The following is an 18,761-nucleotide window of genomic DNA, read 5'->3' on the forward strand; positions in this document are numbered from 1 at the left end:
TCCAAGGCTCCTCCAATCTGTTATGCTCCCCTGTTGTCTGAGGTGCACGGAACTTCACCAGACGCCTGCTAATTATCTCTTAGGGTTTGAGCTGGTACTGGCTAGTTTTGTGTAGCAGGTGCTGTGAGCAAACCAGGTTGAAAAACTAGAAATAACAGCTCTGGAGAGCAGCGAGGTATTGCTGCAGTCAGCAGTAAATGCAGGCAGGAAGGACTGCAGGTCCGTTACCCCAGCTTGATGGTCCCCACCTGTATAAACCCTCAGTGGGCCTACTTCAGTTTTTGCTCAGCAATGTTTATTCCCTGACTACTTCTGTCCTCTGGATTCCTGTTCTAATCCCTCGTCCCACTGGTAGCCTGCCCTGTGCTCCATCAGGCTGGAACACCCTTCTCCAAAGGGACAACCTCAGGCCTTGGTGCTACCCAAATCCTATTTATGTGCTTGTGCAAAGGGCATTCTTCTGCTTCAGTGAAGCCTGAGGGCTGAAGTGAAACTCAGATTGGACTGTAGAAGGTGTTGAGGTGGCTGAGGGGAGGACTTCCCTCTGGCAATGGCGGCAGTAGCTGGGTTTTACTAGCTGCTGTGTATATTCGGCCTTGTCAAGCCAAGGACCTTGAGAGCACCTTGAAAGCAGGCACAGAGTTGGTTTAACAGACAAACATGCAAGAGGGTGATAAAAGTCCATGTTTGCATGCAACACGACTGTGTTTAGAAGAGAAGCGTCATTACTTTGCAGAGTATGAGAGACTTTGTCCTTGTGCTTTGCAATCAGAGTATGTCTTTCACAAATGAAACTGGTCCCTAGAGAGCTTTTCATCCTGCACCATGGCACCTATAGTGCCTGAGGCTCAAGGGCTTTATATTTGTTGCTCATTCAGTAAGTGTCCCTGCCATGCTGAGAGGACATGAGTGAAACATCTGCTTGCATCTTGGCCTCCTACCAAAGCCCACAACCAACTCTAGGGCCTGCAAGAAAAGAACGAATTTAAACACCCTTTTTTTTGTACCCTAATCGTTTTGGGGTAATTTCACACAACAAAATTTGAACATATTGTAAAATCCAGGCAAGAGGTACAGCACACTGCTGCTGTGTAAACTGGTGGGTTTTAAAATACCAGAACTCCTCTTGATAAGCAAGCCCTGCTGGTTTAGGCAAGAGCTGACATTTACCAAGGATGGTGGAAGGAGAAGCTCTAAACTACCCCCTAGTGCTCAGGTTTCCTCAGCCTTCAAAGAAAAGCCAGTCCTGAGAAGAACAAGAAGAAAGGAAGAATGGTAATTAGAGTGCAATCACTTTGAGGCTTTGGAAAGAACTAATATGAGGAGTAGAAAAGGTAGGACATTGCCCAGGCCTAGTCCAAGATGATGTGTCTGGGCAAGAGACTGTGTGTGAGGCACTGGGCTTTGAAAAAGTGAGGGTTCTTGAGACTAAAATAGAGAAGGCCTGAGGAGAAGCATAGCAATAGCCTTCATGTGTGCAAAAGGCTGCTGCAGAGATGTGGGTACTAATCAGATCTTCATGGCTGTGATGAAGATAAAACATCTCAGCTGCAGCAAGAAAGGTTCAGGGAGATCTCAGGGAAAACCTTCTAAGGCTGTGACTAGGAAAGCCCTCCAATAGATTTTTGTCTGGGGGCAGTGAAGTCTCCAATGTTGGTAGTCTTTCAGAGCAAGAGAGGTAAGTGGCTGTCAGGAGTGCAGCATATGGGGGCAGCCCTATGGAACGAAGGTGGACAAGCTGGCCTTCGTTATGGTGTACTACAGTACGGCAGGAGAACACACTTTTGCAGGTGCGGTGTCCAACTGGAACCAATTTCACAGAAGGAGCCTTCGCTGGAGCCTTGGCCAACATGCCAAGAATAGCAGAGGTAAACTTGATCCCTTGTTGGCTCAGTGAGCTGGGCTGGGTGATCCTGGAGGTCTTTCCAGACCCTGTTTTCTGTGCTTCCAGGTGAGCAACACAAGCAAAGGGTCACTGTTACAGTCGTGCAGTTGTGACCTGTGGTAGCACAGTAATACCAAGCAAGGTTTTCCTTCCTCTTCATTGCTCCCTGACACAGGTGACTCACCTGACAGGATTGTCTTCTATATGCACAGACCACAAGGCCCTGCCAACAGCTGTCCCCATGGAGTGGTGTGAGCCAAAAAGGAAAAAAAAAAAATCCATCCAGAATAAGGTGGAAATTGATGAATTTGTGAAAGTATGGTCTGATCTGGCACTTGTGACAAAGACTGGATTCTGCGTGTCCCAGAGGTCCCATCCAGCATCTGTAGAGGTTACCTACTCACCACCTCCACTGGATTCAAAGGCTTCACCTGTGAGCATGACCATCAATTTCACCCTTCTTAAGGCACTTCAAACTACAGTGGTTTGAAATAAAAGGGGCCAAAACCTTGTGCAATACCTTATAGGCCTAACCCAGAAACAAGCCTGAATTTTCCCTCTTGTTTTTTCTTGTTCTGATTAGCTCCATGCTTACGCTTGCTTCCTAAGGCACTACCAGAGCTGGGAGGCAACATCTTTGCAAAATGCTTACTGAGCTCTGCAGAGTTAGTGCCCTGAGCTACTTCTCACTTCTGAGCCCCTTTCCTGCTTCTGTCCAACCTTAAGGAGGCACAAAGGTCTGGTTGTTCTGCCTTCCTTGGAGCATGAGCAACAGCCAGATCATTTACTCTAGCTCCTTGCTGCCTGGCTAGTAAAGCTCTTTTAGGGAGGCTTCATCTGTATTTTCTGAAGATGTAGAGCCACCCACACCAGACAGGGGGAAAGGGAACAGCCATAGACCATGGTGCTGCAGAGGAAATCACCGAGTGGCAGCCTGGTATCTGAGTTTTGGCAGCATAGAATCATTTAGGTTGGAAAAGACTTTTAAGATTATTGAGTCCAACTCTAAACCTAGCACTGCCAAGTCCACCACTAAACCATGTCACTCAGCACTACATCTACACGTCTTTTAAACACCTCATGGTATATCATGATATGGTGACTCAACCACTTCCCTGGGCAGCCTATTCCAATGCTTGACAATCTTTTCCATGAAGGAGGCGTAACGAAGTTCAACCATGTGACCACATGTTATTCTGCTGAGGCAGAACCTGGCCTGGTTTATGGACTCCCCTCTTCCTGAGGAGTCTGAAATGCACAGGTGTCAGCCTCGGTGGCAAACCCATCTCTGCGCTCCCCATGCAGGAGAGAGGGGCTTTGCCGACACAAGGCACCCACAAGCTATCAGGGTGGCACTGCTGCAGCACAGTGGCTTTTTTCTGCTCTAATGTTGTCCCACGGTGACGTTGAGCCCAGGCTTTGCTCTTAGAGGTTTTGTTTTCTCATGCGTTAATGACCTTTGCACTGTAGTGTTTCTCATTTATCAGCTGCCCCAGAGCCCTGCAGAGAAACCGATGGGAGACACACAGTGAGCTCGGAGGATGGCAATGGCAGGTCATCGCGGGACAATGTGGCTTCTTCCTCTTGTCCTCCTTTTCCTTCAGATGGTGCAGACAGGTAGAACCCTTGCTTTAACTTGGCTTTGTGCTGCTTTGCCTAAACCGCACAGGTAATTATTTGCCATTATTTGTGCTTTGTGGACTGGGGCGACATGAGTGAAAACCTGGTAGCTTTTCTCTCTCACCCACCTTGCTCCAATTTGTCTGCTGCAGTGCAATAATATCCAGGGCTGAATCACTAAGGGAATAACATTTTGGACTGAAATAATTGTGTCAGTGTAAAATACTGAGTTAATATGTCAATACGCAGGGCTTTCAAACTGGCAGCACAATGTGCTATTCTTCATGCCCTCAAGAGATGTGATAATTAAATAATCCTTACTATCCATTCATAAGCTATTGGGTGACAAAATGACCTCCACAAGGTCTAACAGTGCAGAGGGGAACGAGAACCCCACACCATCGCCCACTGTGCTTGTCTAACTCTCCAACACAAACATCACATCTCCACTCGAGGAAGCGTCCCGCCTGTCTTTGAGGTTGGAGCCTGAGATGCTTCTCTACAGAGTAAAGTGTGTGAATCATACTGCAGACATGCTTTCTTGTTTACTTTTGCTGTAAAAGTCATTTGGTGATTACAGAGGACTGGTTGGACACAGCTGAGCAAACATCTGAGTCACCAACATTACAAGAGCTGGAAGTAAGAGGGAGATTTTGACATCCCAGAGATGAGGTGGAAAAGGTACTTAGTGGGACGGAAGGTGCCCTGAGAGTCTTCAGGATGTTTCAAGGGAAATTTTCCCATACAAGCATGTAGAAAGCAGTTTTGAGTGCACTCGTCTAATTTTGATTTTAATCAATAGACTAGAGGTGGCTGACAATACAAAGACAAAAGATCAGTTTAATAAAAGTAGCTGTAAAAAGAGCTGTAAAAAAAAGAGCTCTGTAAAATGACAGAGCTCATGAAGGAAGTAAAGAAAAACAAGAGAATAAAATTAATGTATCTTTTAAAAGAAAGATCTGGCTGCTTCTAAAAAAAACCACAAACCCACAAAGTGTTTAAGGCATGTGTCCAAACTATGCCAAGGTCAGGGAAGGACAGGAGGATTAATTAAAATCATGAGCGCCTTCATGACCCAACCCTCCAGAAGGAAGTATAGAAAAATCTAGATCTGTATAAAAGAATTGCAAACATCCTGGCATAAAACCAGAAAAGCTAAGGAATAAATAGAGTAAGATAAACACGATGTGAAAATCAAGAGCTGATCTAAGTATATAGATATTGGAAGAGAGACCAAGAAGAATGTTAGTCCGTTCCCAATGGACAAGAAAATCTTTATTTCTTAAGGTACCAGATTATTTGTGTCCAACAAGGAGAAAAGAAACTGCTGAGTTGCACTAGTTAGGAACAAATCACATCAATCTCCTCCAAGGACAGGGTAACAGGGTGGGTGGCTGCAAAAGACGCAGTACATGTCAGGTCTCTCCGTTCAGGGAGGCTTCTAACATCATTTTATATAATGCTTTTATTGTAACAGAAAGAGAAACATGGCCTGGATGAAACTACTGTAAGTTTGGTGAACATCTGATGGAGAAACTGTGCTAATTGATTGAAAGATTATACGGAGTGCAGGGCTCCACACAGGACCTTGGGTACTTGGTATTTTCCACATGAACATGTAAGATGGAAGAAAGTGTTTACTCACTGAATTTATAGCTCATTCCAGACTGGAAGGACTAGCATAAATTGGGATGAGAGTTCAAGACAACCTTGTGAAACTGGAACAGTTGTCCAACAGAAATAGAAGGCAATTCAGTAAAAACAAAAACAAAATTTCACCCTCAGTCCCACAATACACAACCAAGGAAATCTGGAAATTTATAAAACATAATAAAACCAAGAAATCTCCATTTTCATGAGGACGAACAGCTAGGACTAGAAGTAATGGCATCACACCACACTGAGGGACACTCAGGTTCAATATTAGGAAACACTTTTTAGACATTATAAGACTAGTTAAGGAGCAGATTAGGCTGCGTGGGTGAGCTGTGGAATCTCATCGTGAACCTGTAGGAACAGGTTAAACTGCAGCTGTTTACTTCTCCTTGCTCTCACACTGTTAGTGGCAGGAAGAGCTCTCCCATTCTGCCTGTGATCTTGCAGTGCCGGGGACTGAGTTTAGGTGAGTAGTATGAGCCATATACAGATGGAAAAGGAATATTGCAAGGGTCTACCAAAAGCCCAGTACTTCATTTATTACCGATACTTTGGCTGTTGCTAGTTTTAGCCTCTTACCCATGCCCGTGTTCATCTTTGCCTTAGAACAATGGCTGTACTGGTGAGTATGGATTATCTCTTCCTTTGACCTCAAAGAGTTGTCAGTCATCGCTGGGAAACACAGGATACGATGTAAAATAGTAGTGGCCTACCTAATGTTGACAACTTGCCGTTTTCTAAATAATGGTAGTTGCAATTGTTAATGCTATGGGCTTTGGCAGGAATTGTACAGAATTTCCCCAAATGGTGGGGAGGTTGACTAATGCTTGCAAGAGAGGTTTTATGAGCTGCTTGTGCTTTTATTAAAGGACCATGAATTTGTAACCTGCCTATAAATTTGTCTGCTTTGCAGTCGTGCCAAATGCGTGCAAAGTCAACAACGGGAACTGTGAGCAGTTCTGCAAAGCTGAAGATGACCGAGTTGTATGTTCCTGTGCTGCCGGCTATGCCCTGGGCAATGACAACAAAACCTGCATTCCTGTAGGTATGAAGCCACACTTACAGTGTCCTTCTATGGGACGCACATCACATCTTCACCCCATTTAGGAAGTGCTGGTGTGTTGCAGCGCCATTGTAGCAGAAGGAATCAGGTTAACCGGTCATGCCTTTCGCATCACTTGCTTGAGGTGTTGCCAACAAAGTTAATAAGATCTTAGCCAAAGGTCATAATTTAAGTAACATCAAATTGTGCAACTGTGAGTGATGTGCAGTGGCAAAAATAATGCATGGAAGTGTTCTGTGTAAGTGGGTGCATGCTCGGAGCAGACTGCAAAACCTATGTTCCAGCAGGTACAAAGCCATATGGGAAACCGGTGGTTACACTGGGGCTCTGATTTCTCTCACTGGTTGAAACAGATCTCATGCTTCAGGAGATTTTGTTAAAAAGGACCGGGTTAGATTTCTTATTGGTGAGAACCGTTGTCTGTTTTCAAGGCCTCCAGCTTGTGTAGGACAGCTACAGATCCAAACCAGTAGGAACCCAAGAAACTTCTCCCTTTACCATGTAGAGTTCACAAGGACTCATAATTTCAGCAGTAATGGCATAATGTGATTGCATTTATATCATCTCACTTGTTTCCCCTCAAATATCACCTTTTTAAAGGAATACAACCTGCCTTTCTAATTTCTTTTATAAACAGGTTTTCTGCAGTTAACATATAGTAACCCAAATACATTAATAACCACTGACATTGAATTTAAATCCATCAGTTTTACCTTCATTCAAAGTGAATATTAACAATTATTAGCCTATTCTTCTGACTGTCAGAGGATATTTATTATAATGTCCTTTGTAATTTAATCCTAAATTGCTGTCATGAGTTTATAGTTCGTAACATAGACTACTTGGCTCAGTTTCACAATTACAAATAATTTAATACCAGCAGGTATATGAAAATAGTGATGACAATAATGGAAGATGTTTAACTTTTAAATACTTTGAAAATGCTGAACCATTTGCCCACTTGCTCAAAAGGGGGAAGTTTTAGAAGTGGAGAAAATTATTTTCATTTTTCAACAACTCTGGTCCTTTTGCATTCGCAAAGTTTTTTTAATGTTGTGAAAAAATCTAGCAGATCCATCCCTGATGGGGATACCTGCATACCTAAGTAGATTGCAAAATGCTACTCTCAAGGAGTTTTTCTTGAACTGCTAGGCAAGTTTTCTCTCATTTTCATGAAGAGTTGATTCCCTTAAAGTGACCTGTTTCCCTGCAAACCATTTTCCTTCACTATAGGCAGCTGTCTCTAAAGGCTGCTTTTGGCTGCAAGACACATGTTACAGCAGGTTTGATTAATTTCTTGTGACGCCGAACAACACAAGGGGCACTGGAAGCTAGATTTACTTTTCTGACCATGAAACTGTCCCTTATACCAAGGGTTCTGTCAGACAAATTCTGTTGAATGGCACTTCAGTGACAGAAATTGTTTTCAACAGCAACTGTCTGCCCTTCTGCTCTGCTGGAGGTTACTGTCCCTTGCATGTCACTTGGCTCAGGGCCTCAGGGACAGCACAGGCACCATCCCCCACAGAGATGGAAGACCATGGTCCTCCACATCCTATATATTGGCTTAAATTGGCAAGAAATGTAGCTCTGAGCTACAGTGAAGGCTGGTAACAGCAGCTGAGCCTGTTATGGAATCATGGAATCACAGAATGGTTTGGGTTGGAAGGGACCATAAAGATGATCTAGTTCCAACCCCCTGCCATGGGCAGGGACACCTCCCACTAGACCAGGCTGCTCAAAGCCCCATCCAGCCTGGCCTTGAACACTTCCAGGGATGGGGCATCCACAGCTTCCCTGGGCAACCTGTTCCAGTGTCTCACCACCCTCACAGGAAAGAATTTCTTCCTAATATCTAATCTTCCTAATGTAATCTAAATCTCCCCTCTTTCAGTTTAAAACCGTTACCCCTTGTCCTATCGCTCCACTCCCTGATAAAGAGTCCCTCCCCATCTTTTCTGTAGGCCCCCTTTATGTACTGGCAGGCTGCTGTAAGGTCTCCCCGGAGCCTTCTCTTTTCCAGGCTGAACAATCCCAACTCTCTCAGCCTGTCTTCATAGGAGAGGTGCTCCAGCCCTCTGATCATCTTTGTGACCGTCCTCTGGATCCGTTCCAACAGGTCCAGATCCTTATGCACAGAAACCTCTTGCTCTCAGCATGCAACACGTGCCTCAAAATCCCAGTACCATCCAGACATCAAGTATTAGCATTTTGGTTTTGTCTTTGCAGTCAAGTTCCCGTGTGGTAAGCTTCAGAAAAATCAGGAATCCAGTCGAGAGAAAGTCACAGGAACCACAGCGAGTCCAGATGCTCATCCTGAAGATGAGGGAACCACTGAGGCCCCGAGCAGCCATTCAGAGGTCACCGGGGAGGCTGGCAGTTTACCCAGTGTATGCCCATGGCAGGTAAGACACCCTCGTCCTGAGATGTTCAACACCTGATCCCGCTCACCAGGACCGGCAGCCATTCACTCTTCATCATACTCATCCCCACTTGACAAGGGGACCTTGATTTGAGACAAACTTCCCTGGTGTTGACATTTAGGGTGCTAGTTCCACTTTCCTGAGTCCTGCGTTTCTCCACAGGTCTCCTACCATGAATGACATTTTGCCTTCATTTCAGCATCAACCAAAAGCTGAAAGGGGGAGGCCAGGAATGATTAGGGTTGCAGATACGGGACGTAGAGCTGGGTGAGCCACCTTGCCCCTTCCTTGCCAGCCACCCTGTTACTCGGGTTGTGGCATCAGAAGAATAGCCTGAGTTCCTGTTGTAGCCAAGACTAAAGTGAAACAAAAGACCCAAGTAGGAACAGTGCTATTACAATATCGTCTAAATTTCTTAAAAAAAATAGCAACCGAAAAGTGTTGGTAAAAAAACTGAATGCACAAACTCTGCTTTGAGACAGGAAGAAGGTCTGTCTTGACAAGTTTCCCGCTGTGGTGGCTACACCTCAGTGTAACTCTCACTGCCTCTGAATGAAGGCTGCCTTTGACAGAAAATACATACGAAAATGCCTACTTTAAGAAAAGCCGCTTGAATCTCAGCTAGCTGCTCAGGATTTCTCTGTACATATGTTTTTGTGCTTTATCTTTCTTCTCTGTCTTTGCAGGCTGTTCTACTAGGAGATGAGTATGGTGAATGGTTTTGTGGGGGGACAATTCTGAATGAGTATTTTATACTTTCTGGAGCTCATTGCGTTAACCAGTATAAAGATTTATGGGTTCTTGTTGGTAAGTTCTTCTCATTTTGCCCTTTACTACAAAAATAAGAAACTGACCTGTGTTCTAGTCTCCCTGTGCAAGACACTGAACTCTGCCAGAGTTTTTCCTGCCTTCTTGTTATTTCTCACTGCCTCATCTTGTCCCTTGACTAACAGTGAAATACATGTTCACCTTTGTTGACTGAACAGTTTCTTTAAGCTTGGCTTGGCCTAGTGTAGGTTGTATACGACAGAAGCCAAGTATAAACTGGGAAGGTATGCAGGCAAGTAAGGTTGAGCTGATGTAGTTAAATTGGTCTAGCATTACACCTTTGTGCAATTTCCTGTGTTGGCCAAACCTTGAAGAATTGCAGGTGCCTCATTCAGATGTTAGCCATAACTGTTTTGACAGTATGTGGATACTAGTCTGGGACTGTTCGATACCTGAAACCTGAAATTTATTATTTATTACTGTCGTTTATGACAAAGTAGTTTATCACAAGTTCTAGGCACTGAAAAATTGTGTTCTGAGTCACAGAAATTGTAATCAGCCTACAACAGTAAAGCAAAAATTGCTTGCCTAAGCTCCAATTGTCTGACCGTTTAATTCCCAAAGAGACTTCATACAAATTGAGAAAGACTAAATATATAAACTCATAAATTTTTGTATGCAGAATGTTGAAGTTTTAAAAGACAATTAATATCTATTTCCTGTTTAAGTCTGTTTGGCTGTGTTGCTCTCTACATGACAGGGGCGAGATCCTCCTCTTCTGTGTTGAGGCTTTTGGTTGTATATTGTAAGAGTGCGATTGGGAATATTGTAATGAAGCCCAAAGCTTTCATTGAGAGCATTATTCTGACAGCGAAGTTCTGCTTTTCTCCTTGCTTGGCATTTTGGCAGCCCTCCAAACCCCCTCCAAAATGGGTATAAAAGGCTACAGCATCAAGATACAGGACTGGTCTATTTTATTTGTACAGTACAATGCCTACACAAAGTGCAAGGAACTTTGGACCCTTCTTTTATTGAGATGCAGTTTAGACTTGTTGGTATTGTCTTATTAACAACTACTTTAATAATCTGACACAGGGATGGTGGACAAAGACAATGAAGAGCCAAGCAGAGCAATGCACAGAGTGGAAAAAATAATTGCACATGCTGAATTTGATGCAGAAACTTACAACAACGATATAGCCCTTCTCAAATTAGAAGAACCTATCACATTTTCTGAGGATGTTGTCCCAGCATGCCTTCCAGAAGAAGACTTCGCTAACAACGTCCTGATGAACCAAACATTTGGAATTGTCAGTGGCTTTGGAAGGAGGTTTGAACGTGCGGAGACAGTCAAAAGAATGAAAGTGCTTCAAATCCCTTATGTGGACAGGGACACTTGCAAACTTGCCCTTTATAACCCGGTCACAGAAAACATGTTCTGCGCTGGATATGACAAAGATGGAAAAGATGTCTGCCAAGGAGATGGAGGAGGCCCCCACGTAACTCAGTACAATGGCACTTATTTTGTTACTGGTATCATCAGCTGGGGAGAAGGGTGTGGAAGGCAAGGGAAATATGGAGTTTACACCAACTTGTCAAAGTTCCTACCCTGGATAAGAAGTGTTTTGGCAGAAAACTCTTAACAGTTTGACATTTAATAAACCCAATTGTCTTAGCGATCAGACCTGATCCCTAACTAATATTTTCCTCCTTTTATCATGCTTGCTAAAGTTCTAATAGTTTGTGCTTCCCTTAAGAGAACCCATCTATTGCTTCATGAGCTAATGCCTGGTTTTCAGAAGGTGGGGTTGGACTTCAAACAGAGCTTACTGGTTTTGGACAATAACGAAACTTCTTCAAATGGTTTAGGAACACCTTCTGCTCTTGCTGTGATAATCTAAATTTGTCTATTGGAGGCTTTGCCTGTGCTGGTAAGACCCCTGCCTTTGCAAGGAAAGTTGGAACTAACTCAACATTTCTGTGGCAGTGCCTGCGTTATAGAAACAAACCAGACTAGTAAGACAGTACCAGAGTAGGACAGCATTTTAAAAGCCTCTGGAAAAGCTACCTAGTTTTCTAGATTTATATACATGTACACAGAAAAAGCTAGAAAATGCAAAACCCACCCATGTATCTATACAAGTCTAATAAACTGTGCATGTCACTGAATCAAATGACTTCTTAGATTAAGTTCATTGAATTGTAAAGGCTTGCTTATCGTTACCAAAATCACTGGTATTCTGTTATTTTCTTCACCAGTGTTTTTGATGTCATGATTTTGGCTATAATAAAGTGAACGTGTTGCATACCCTACAAATTACAATATTGTCGTATGTCGTCATTTATATAAAGCATTATTTAAATTATTCACAACTGAAGAGTTTTTGTATCTACAAGGATAAATAATCTTTCAAGACTAAGAAAAGCCTGGCTGTCTAATCAGATGAACCTGACACCCTCTGTCTGCCTTATTCCAATCCAGAAGGAAAAAAAGACTTGTTTTTTCAGCCAGCTCAGTGGTACATAAAAATGGTGAACTAGATATTAAGGTCTTTGAGTGTCTACAGAAAAATTAAGTATTCTGTGATGTACTTTAAAAAGTGTGTCGGTACACATTTTGGAAGAGAGGGAAAAGAAGGATGTTACAAATGATATTGTGGTATAAAATGTGCAATATTTTTCTCATTCCCTGGCTTCACAATATGTGGTTTGCAAGTGTTAAAGTCACCATTTCGGTGTAATTTTTAACATGGATTGTGCTGATCAGTTTGAAAGGAACAAGGTGGTTAAATTTGTCCTGCGATGACCACTGTCCTGTTCCCCTACAAAAAAAAATCAGAAAAATCATGCTGGAGTCCGTTCCATTTGTATTATTTCCCCCCATTTTTCTCTGACACATCTCCTGAACTTCATGACTGCTAAATGAACTCAACGCTGGAGCAATAGCACATCACAGGTCGTGGCATTCAAGCCACAGAAAGAAGTTCAGCCCCTGATGGCTGCATATGCAACCCCCTGACATCACTGCTCCAAAGGATTTACCCTTGCTTGACTTCCCATACAAGAACCTCGGTTGCAACCTCTGATTATAGTTCAGCCCTAAACTATATATTGAGAGAGCCAAACCTGATATATGGAACCGTGGGCCATGCGCAGACATGTCCCGGGGACTATGGGGAGGCCATTGCACGGGGCTTGCACTTGCTGACCCATCCCCTCATTGCCATCCATCTCTCCTCCTACGCAGCCCTGCATTACCGCTTGTCCCGGCTCTGCAGCACTCCTAGTTTATTCATAACTGATTACAAAAGGCACAGAAACCTTCAACAGGCTTTGATCGCCGTCTTTAGCTCAACGTACATTCAGAGGAATCAGTCATCTGAGCTTCTCCTTCCTCATCTCCCGGTTTGCATTGCCAGGCATGAAACACCATCGTCAACCTACTCAGATGTTCAGTACCAGATAAGAACGAATTCCGTCTGCAGGGACACTTATCCCAGCCGCTTAATTGCACAGAGAATTGCGATTCTCACTGGAGACACATACCAAGGCACACATCATCATCATCTGTGCTCTGCCTAAATGCTATTTGAGTTGTCATAGAGAAGATAGAGTTTTAACTCAAGCCATCCTGGAAGACTTACTTTGAAACTTGAATAAGCTTTTTTACCATCATTTTTCAATACGGATGGATTATTTTTTTCCCTGACATAAATGCAGAAGTTGACTTCCAAATGCAATGAAGCAGTGTGGCAGCTGCACAAGTCCACAGAGTCCATGTCTCCCGTGGCTTGGGAGTCAGGTTTATGGCAGGAGCCACATCCAGCACCCAGTTACGTCTGTCTGGGCTGTGAGTGGAAGCTCTCAGGCGCTGGCTTTGCAGTGGCACTGCTGAGGTCAGGTCAGGGCTTCTCTCCTGCTGAATCTGCTGCTGAGGATGTGGCCGGCTGGTCACAGGACCACCTTAAATCACATCTGGACACAGCGGCAGAGCTGCTGCCCCACAACCACAGGGGAGGGAATCAGGCAGAGAGAGAGGGGAACAGGAAGCAGCATTAAAAAGTCTGAATTCCAGGTAACTCCAAACACTTTCTTATCTCCTCATTGCCCACTTCAGACTGTGTTCCAGGAGTTTGCCTGCAAATCCTCTGTTTAGGTTTCTCTGTGAGCCCTTCTTAACCATTTTTATCCTGAAGTCCAGGTTAGAGCAATGGGAAGACGTTATCAGAGAAAATGGGAGAAAAAAATCACAAAATTCTTATCCGAATGGCACAGACTCCAAAGTGATTTTTCTGCATTTTTCCCAGGGGATCAGGTTACCACTCATCTCAGGCAAAATTAACAACATTACTAAACCCCCTCATCCATCACTGAAGCTGCATCTAGGAGCTTAAGTGATATGGCGTCGACTGTGCATGTGCTTTGCCATCCTCTGGCCGTTCCATACACAGTGATATTGGTTGCAGTTTTGGTAGGGAAAAGGGGTTAAAAGTAGGGGGAAAAAAAGGTAAAGAAACATAAAGGTGGAAGTAAAGAAAGAATGTATTTTAATAAACGAACTGTTAACAACAATTGCTATTTTTAGCAGTGTATGCACAGAAGTAGAAGATGTCAAAGCTTGCATCTAGAGAGATCACAGAACCATAGAAGAGTTTGGGTTGGAAGGGACCTTCAAAGATCATCTAGTTCCAACCCCCTGCCCTGGGCAGGGACACCTCCCACTAGACCAGGCTGCTCAAAGCCCCATCCAGCCTGGCCTTGAACACTTCCAGGGATGGGGCAGATGTCAGAGTAGTTCCAAAGTGGCTTTGTTTTTTGCTACCAGTCTGTCAGGAGACTTGCACAAACCTTGTGGCTGGGCTCAAGTCCTTGTTGTGGGTGCAGCATCCATGTGAGAGAATCAAAGCTTCCCGGAGTCACATTCTTCGTCCTGCCCGCTTCCCCAGGATTTCCTGCAATCTTGTAACCACACCAGAAGGGCAGTGCTGACACTCTGAAACAGCTGCAAGTTCCTCCAGCTTTTAGGAATGGTGATGCACTTTGGATTTGGCAAGAAAAACTTCTTTTCTTTTTTTTTTTTTTCTGCAAGTGGTGAACAGAACTGACTGACAACAGCCCAAGTGTTCATATATAACCCATGTTATTATAACCCATGTTATGCCCACCAAGGATTAACCCTCTCTGCTGGCCGGGCAAAGTTCAGCTGACATTTTTGTAGCTTAGAATCACAGACTCACAGAATGGTTTGAGTTGGAAGGGACCTTAAAGATCATCTAGTTCCAACCCCCCTGCCATGGGCAGGGACACCTCCCACTAGACCAGGCTGCTCAAAGCCCCATCCAGCCTGGCCTTGAACACTTCCAGGGATGAGGCATCCACAGCTTCTCTGGGCAACCTGTTCCAGTGCCTCACCACCCTCACAGGAAAGAATTTCTTCCTAATATCTAATCTAAATCTCCCCTCTTTCAGCTTAAAACCATTACCTCTCATTCTATCGCTCCACTCCCTGATAAGGACTCTCTCCCTGTCTCTCCTGTAGGCCCCCTTTAGGTACTGGAAGGCTGCTGTAAGGTCTCACTAGAGCCTTCTCTTCTCCAGGCTGAACAACCCAAACTCTCTCAGCCTGTCTTTGTAAGAGAAGTGCTCCAGCCCTCTGATCATCTTCTGTACACACAAAGACCAGTGCTGCTTATAAGCATGGATGCTGATAACAGTGTTTCATATGAGCAGAGTGTACAGTGGAATGTAAATGGAATTACCTTGTGTCACTCATTGCTAGCTCTTGACCAAAACTACACATGACCACAGTCACCTGTTTTGGACCAGCTGATGTCTAGTCAGGGCTGAGGGATGCACTCCCATTTTTTTTGTTCGTAAACAGTTGTCTGCAAGGGAGTGTTTCTTCTTTAATTTGAAAAAGCTCTCCCTTGTTCCTCAATCTGCTGTTTCCATTTCCATATTCTCTATGCTAAGAATAACCTAAAGCTCCACAATATTGAGATATCGAGGTGCGGGAGCGAGTGCAGAGGAGGGCAATGAAGCTGGTGAAGAGCCTGGAGAATAAATCTTATGATGAGCGATTGAAGGAGCTGGGACTGTTTAGTTTGAGGAAGAGGAGGCTGAGGGGAGACCTCATCACTCTCTACAACTACTTGAAAGGACACTGTGGAGAGGTTGGTGCTGGTCTCTTCTCACAGGTAATTAGTGATAGAACAAGAGGGAATGGCTTCAAGCTGCAACAGGGTAGGTTGGACATTAGGCTGGACATTAGGAAAAAATTCTTCACAGAAAGAGTGGTTAGACACTGGAATAGGCTGCCCAGGGAGGTGGTGGAGTCACCATCCCTGAACGTGTTTAAGAGTCATTTAGATGTGGTGTTAGGGGATATGGTGTAGGGGAGAACTTTGTAGAGTGGAGATGATGGTTGGACTCGATGATCCCAAGGGTCTTTTCCAACCTAAATGATTCTATGATTCTATGATTCTATGAATATATTAGCCCTCTGACAGAGGAATTGCTACCTTAAGCTACAGTAAAACCTGTCCTCTGCCCTCTCCATCTCTTGGAGCTGGCAGTGATTGCTGTGATCTACCTCCAGCTTCTCCAGGGCTCTTCCCTATGGGGAGGGAGAGGCTGTAGCGGGGCTGCAAGTACATCAGTGATTCACGGTCCTACCTCCTTGCCCTGCCAGCTGGGGCTCTGGGTAACTGCCCAGATTTCAGCTGGGATACAGTTAACTTTCTTCCCAGTAGCTGCTGTGTTTTGGATTTAGTATGAGAAAAATGCTGATAACACAGATGATTGTTTCAGTTGTTGCTAAGTAACGCTTATACTAAGTCAAGGACTTTTTCAGCTTCCCACAGAAGCTGGGAGGGAGCACAGACAGGACAAGCTGGCCAAGGGAATGTTCCATACCACAGACGTCACGCTCGGTGTATAAATGGGGGTTGGCCAGGGGGCAGGGATCCATGGTCTGTGCTCGGGACGGGCTGGGCAACCGATCACTGGGCGGTGAGAGCACTTGGTATCGCATCGCTTTATTTTGTGTGTTCTTTTACCATTATTTTTCACTTCTGTTACTGTTATATTAAACTGTCTTTATCTCAACCCACGAGGTTTGGGTTTTTTTCTCCTTTTTCTCCCTCTTCTCCCTACCCTACTGGGGCCGGGGGTGGAGCGAGTGAACGGCTGTATGGTCCCGGTTGCCATCTGGGGTTAAACCACGACAGTAAGCTGGAGCCAGGAGAGAGCACAGAGGAAGCCAGTGGGGTTTTGAGGACTGTGCCAGATGCAAAATGGGGCAGGGGAGGAGGCAGAGGTAAGAAACTCGCCAGGCCCTCCTGCAGCACACATGGCTCAGAGCAGAAGGGCTTGGAGGGGCCCGTGCTAGCGCCTCACTTCCAGTGAGTTGAGCACTGCTGGTCCGCTAACCACCAACCTACGCATCTCTAAGCATGTCAGAGAAAACACAGCCACCCGCTTTCTTCTGCCCCTGCGCACCCAGAGCTGGGCTCTGGCGACAGGCACACGGGAGTGGGCTGGCGTTCACGGCACAAGACAACACTGTAAGGGTCTGCTCCTTGCGGGTCCAGTCCCCATCCCTCCTCCTGCCCCCTGCCTTGCAGCAGCAAGCAGCTGCGGGCTCTCCCTCATCCCAGGGCCCCCAGATCCCTGTCGAGGACTGACACAGACAAAGAAGTGAGGTGGAGGAGGGGGGAGGCTGAAGGTCCTCCTGTGAGCCTGCACCTCCTGCCATGGGGCGGGCGCACCACGGTCCCCTTCACACCCTTCACCTTGAACCACCTTCAGTGTCCACGACACACAACTAACCGCAGTGCCCACACGCCGCGCGTCAGGAGGACACCCCCAGGGAGGAACATGGCTGCAAGCCCAGCCATCGGCTTGTATTATTTGCTTAGTGCTGGGGTGATGTTTTCTGGAAAATAATTGCTGTCCCCTTTCGCCAGCTGAGGTGTGCATTTCCCAAAAGCGTGTGACGGTGACAGACTTACTCAGAACAGCTGCCCCCGGCTGCCCTCGCTGCAGCAGGGCTGATGGCTAGCCAGGGGACACAACATGAGGTGGCACATCCCCATCACTGGCCCATCACTGGAAACCAGCTTCCCCTGGCTTACCGCAATGCTGGCCAGGGGGGACTTCCATGGGAAGCAGTTGCCAAAGCAGGACCAACTAACTCACTCAGTTACTCCAGCCCAAGGAACTGCAGATTTCCTATCTGACACCATGCCCTGGCTTCAGGCTGGAAAGTGTGACCCTTCAGGCAGGAGGCAATCCTTAACCAGGGCTGCAGGAAACAGGTTGCGGGGCTCCTTAATGAAACACATCTCCAGGTGCTCACTGCGATAATTAAAGGAGTGGAAAGAGAAATCCCAGTAACTCTTCATAAACAAAGATGTGAGGAAAGGACTGCCCTTTTGAAACCTTCTCTTTATGCCATTTTCCATAGTAATATGAAAATTAAAATGTAAAGCCTGTTGCAATAACATTGATACAGAAAAAGCCAAGTCAGTGCCATAACATACTGAGTATACTGTGGCCCATCCCCAAGGACACAGCTGCTCAGTCAAGGAACACTTTGTTTAAAACAAACAAAGTAAGAAAAGTGAAGGTCTGGTGAGAATACAGCTTCTGAAGATCTGTGTTGTTATTATTAACCTAATTTGAATAATTATCATATACCTACAAGCGTTCCTTAATCGACATAGCTCTGCAATAAGTAAACAGCTTGTTTAAAAAAAAAAATAAAATTAAAAATCTGTAGATCTGCATTTTTGTGCTGTGTTCTGCAAAGTCCTGTGCTGACATCAAGTGGTGGCGTATTTTTCATGCCGAAGGGAGCCAGACTTGCGGTACTGTGTGTGCATGGGGCGATATTCGCTATCATGGGAAGGTAAAGGCAAGGTGGCAGGGGGGCTACAGCGGCAGCCTCACCACCGGGCTCTCCCATGGCGATGGTTGGCGGAGGAGTAGGGAAAAACAGCGCAGCCACTGCCATGCAAGAGGAGGAGGGGGAGGTGAGACTCCCCAACGGCTCCTGGGCACACGAGGTGCTGGCTGAGCCCCCCAGCACCCACCAGATGTGACAACCGGCAGCAGCCCCCACCACCTTTCCCCAGCCAAGAAACCCCCGGCTGGGGCTAGTACAATGGGGTTTTGTGGTCTCAGGGGACTGAGGAGAGCATGGAGAACTCATTTACTAAAGAAATGTTGACACAGAGTTAACCAAAGAGGGTGGGAGGCTATATTAATTCGTTCTGCAGAAATACCAAGGAGGGAAGAATAAATATGTAAGGCTATGAACGGTCTGTGTATAAAATCAAGCTTG

At 45.3% G+C, this 18,761-nt stretch overlaps 1 protein-coding gene across 1 annotated transcript; it reads left to right on the top strand.

Moving 5' to 3' along the window:
- Positions 1-3,349: 3,349 nt before the first annotated feature.
- On the top strand, positions 3,350-11,743 carry LOC134517046 (coagulation factor X-like). Its single transcript, XM_063338103.1, has 5 exons — positions 3,350-3,502; positions 6,075-6,206; positions 8,454-8,629; positions 9,334-9,454; positions 10,511-11,743. The coding sequence occupies exons 1-5, from the start codon at positions 3,427-3,429 to the stop codon at positions 11,056-11,058; spliced, it is 1,053 nt and encodes a 350-aa protein (XP_063194173.1). The 5' UTR covers positions 3,350-3,426; the 3' UTR covers positions 11,059-11,743.
- Positions 11,744-18,761: the final 7,018 nt, after the last annotated feature.

This window comes from Chroicocephalus ridibundus, chromosome 1 (assembly GCF_963924245.1).
Source record: "Chroicocephalus ridibundus chromosome 1, bChrRid1.1, whole genome shotgun sequence".
NCBI classification, from domain to species: Eukaryota; Metazoa; Chordata; class Aves; order Charadriiformes; family Laridae; genus Chroicocephalus; species Chroicocephalus ridibundus.

Coding starts and splice junctions, on each gene's coding strand:
- LOC134517046 (XM_063338103.1), top strand. CDS start 3,427: ATGGCAATGGCAGGTCATCGCGGGACAATGTGGCTTCTTCCTCTTGTC. Junction 3,503..6,074: donor CCTTCAGATGGTGCAGACAG/GTAGAACCCTTG, acceptor TCTGCTTTGCAG/TCGTGCCAAATGCGTGCAAA. Junction 8,630..9,333: donor CCAGTGTATGCCCATGGCAG/GTAAGACACCCT, acceptor CTGTCTTTGCAG/GCTGTTCTACTAGGAGATGA.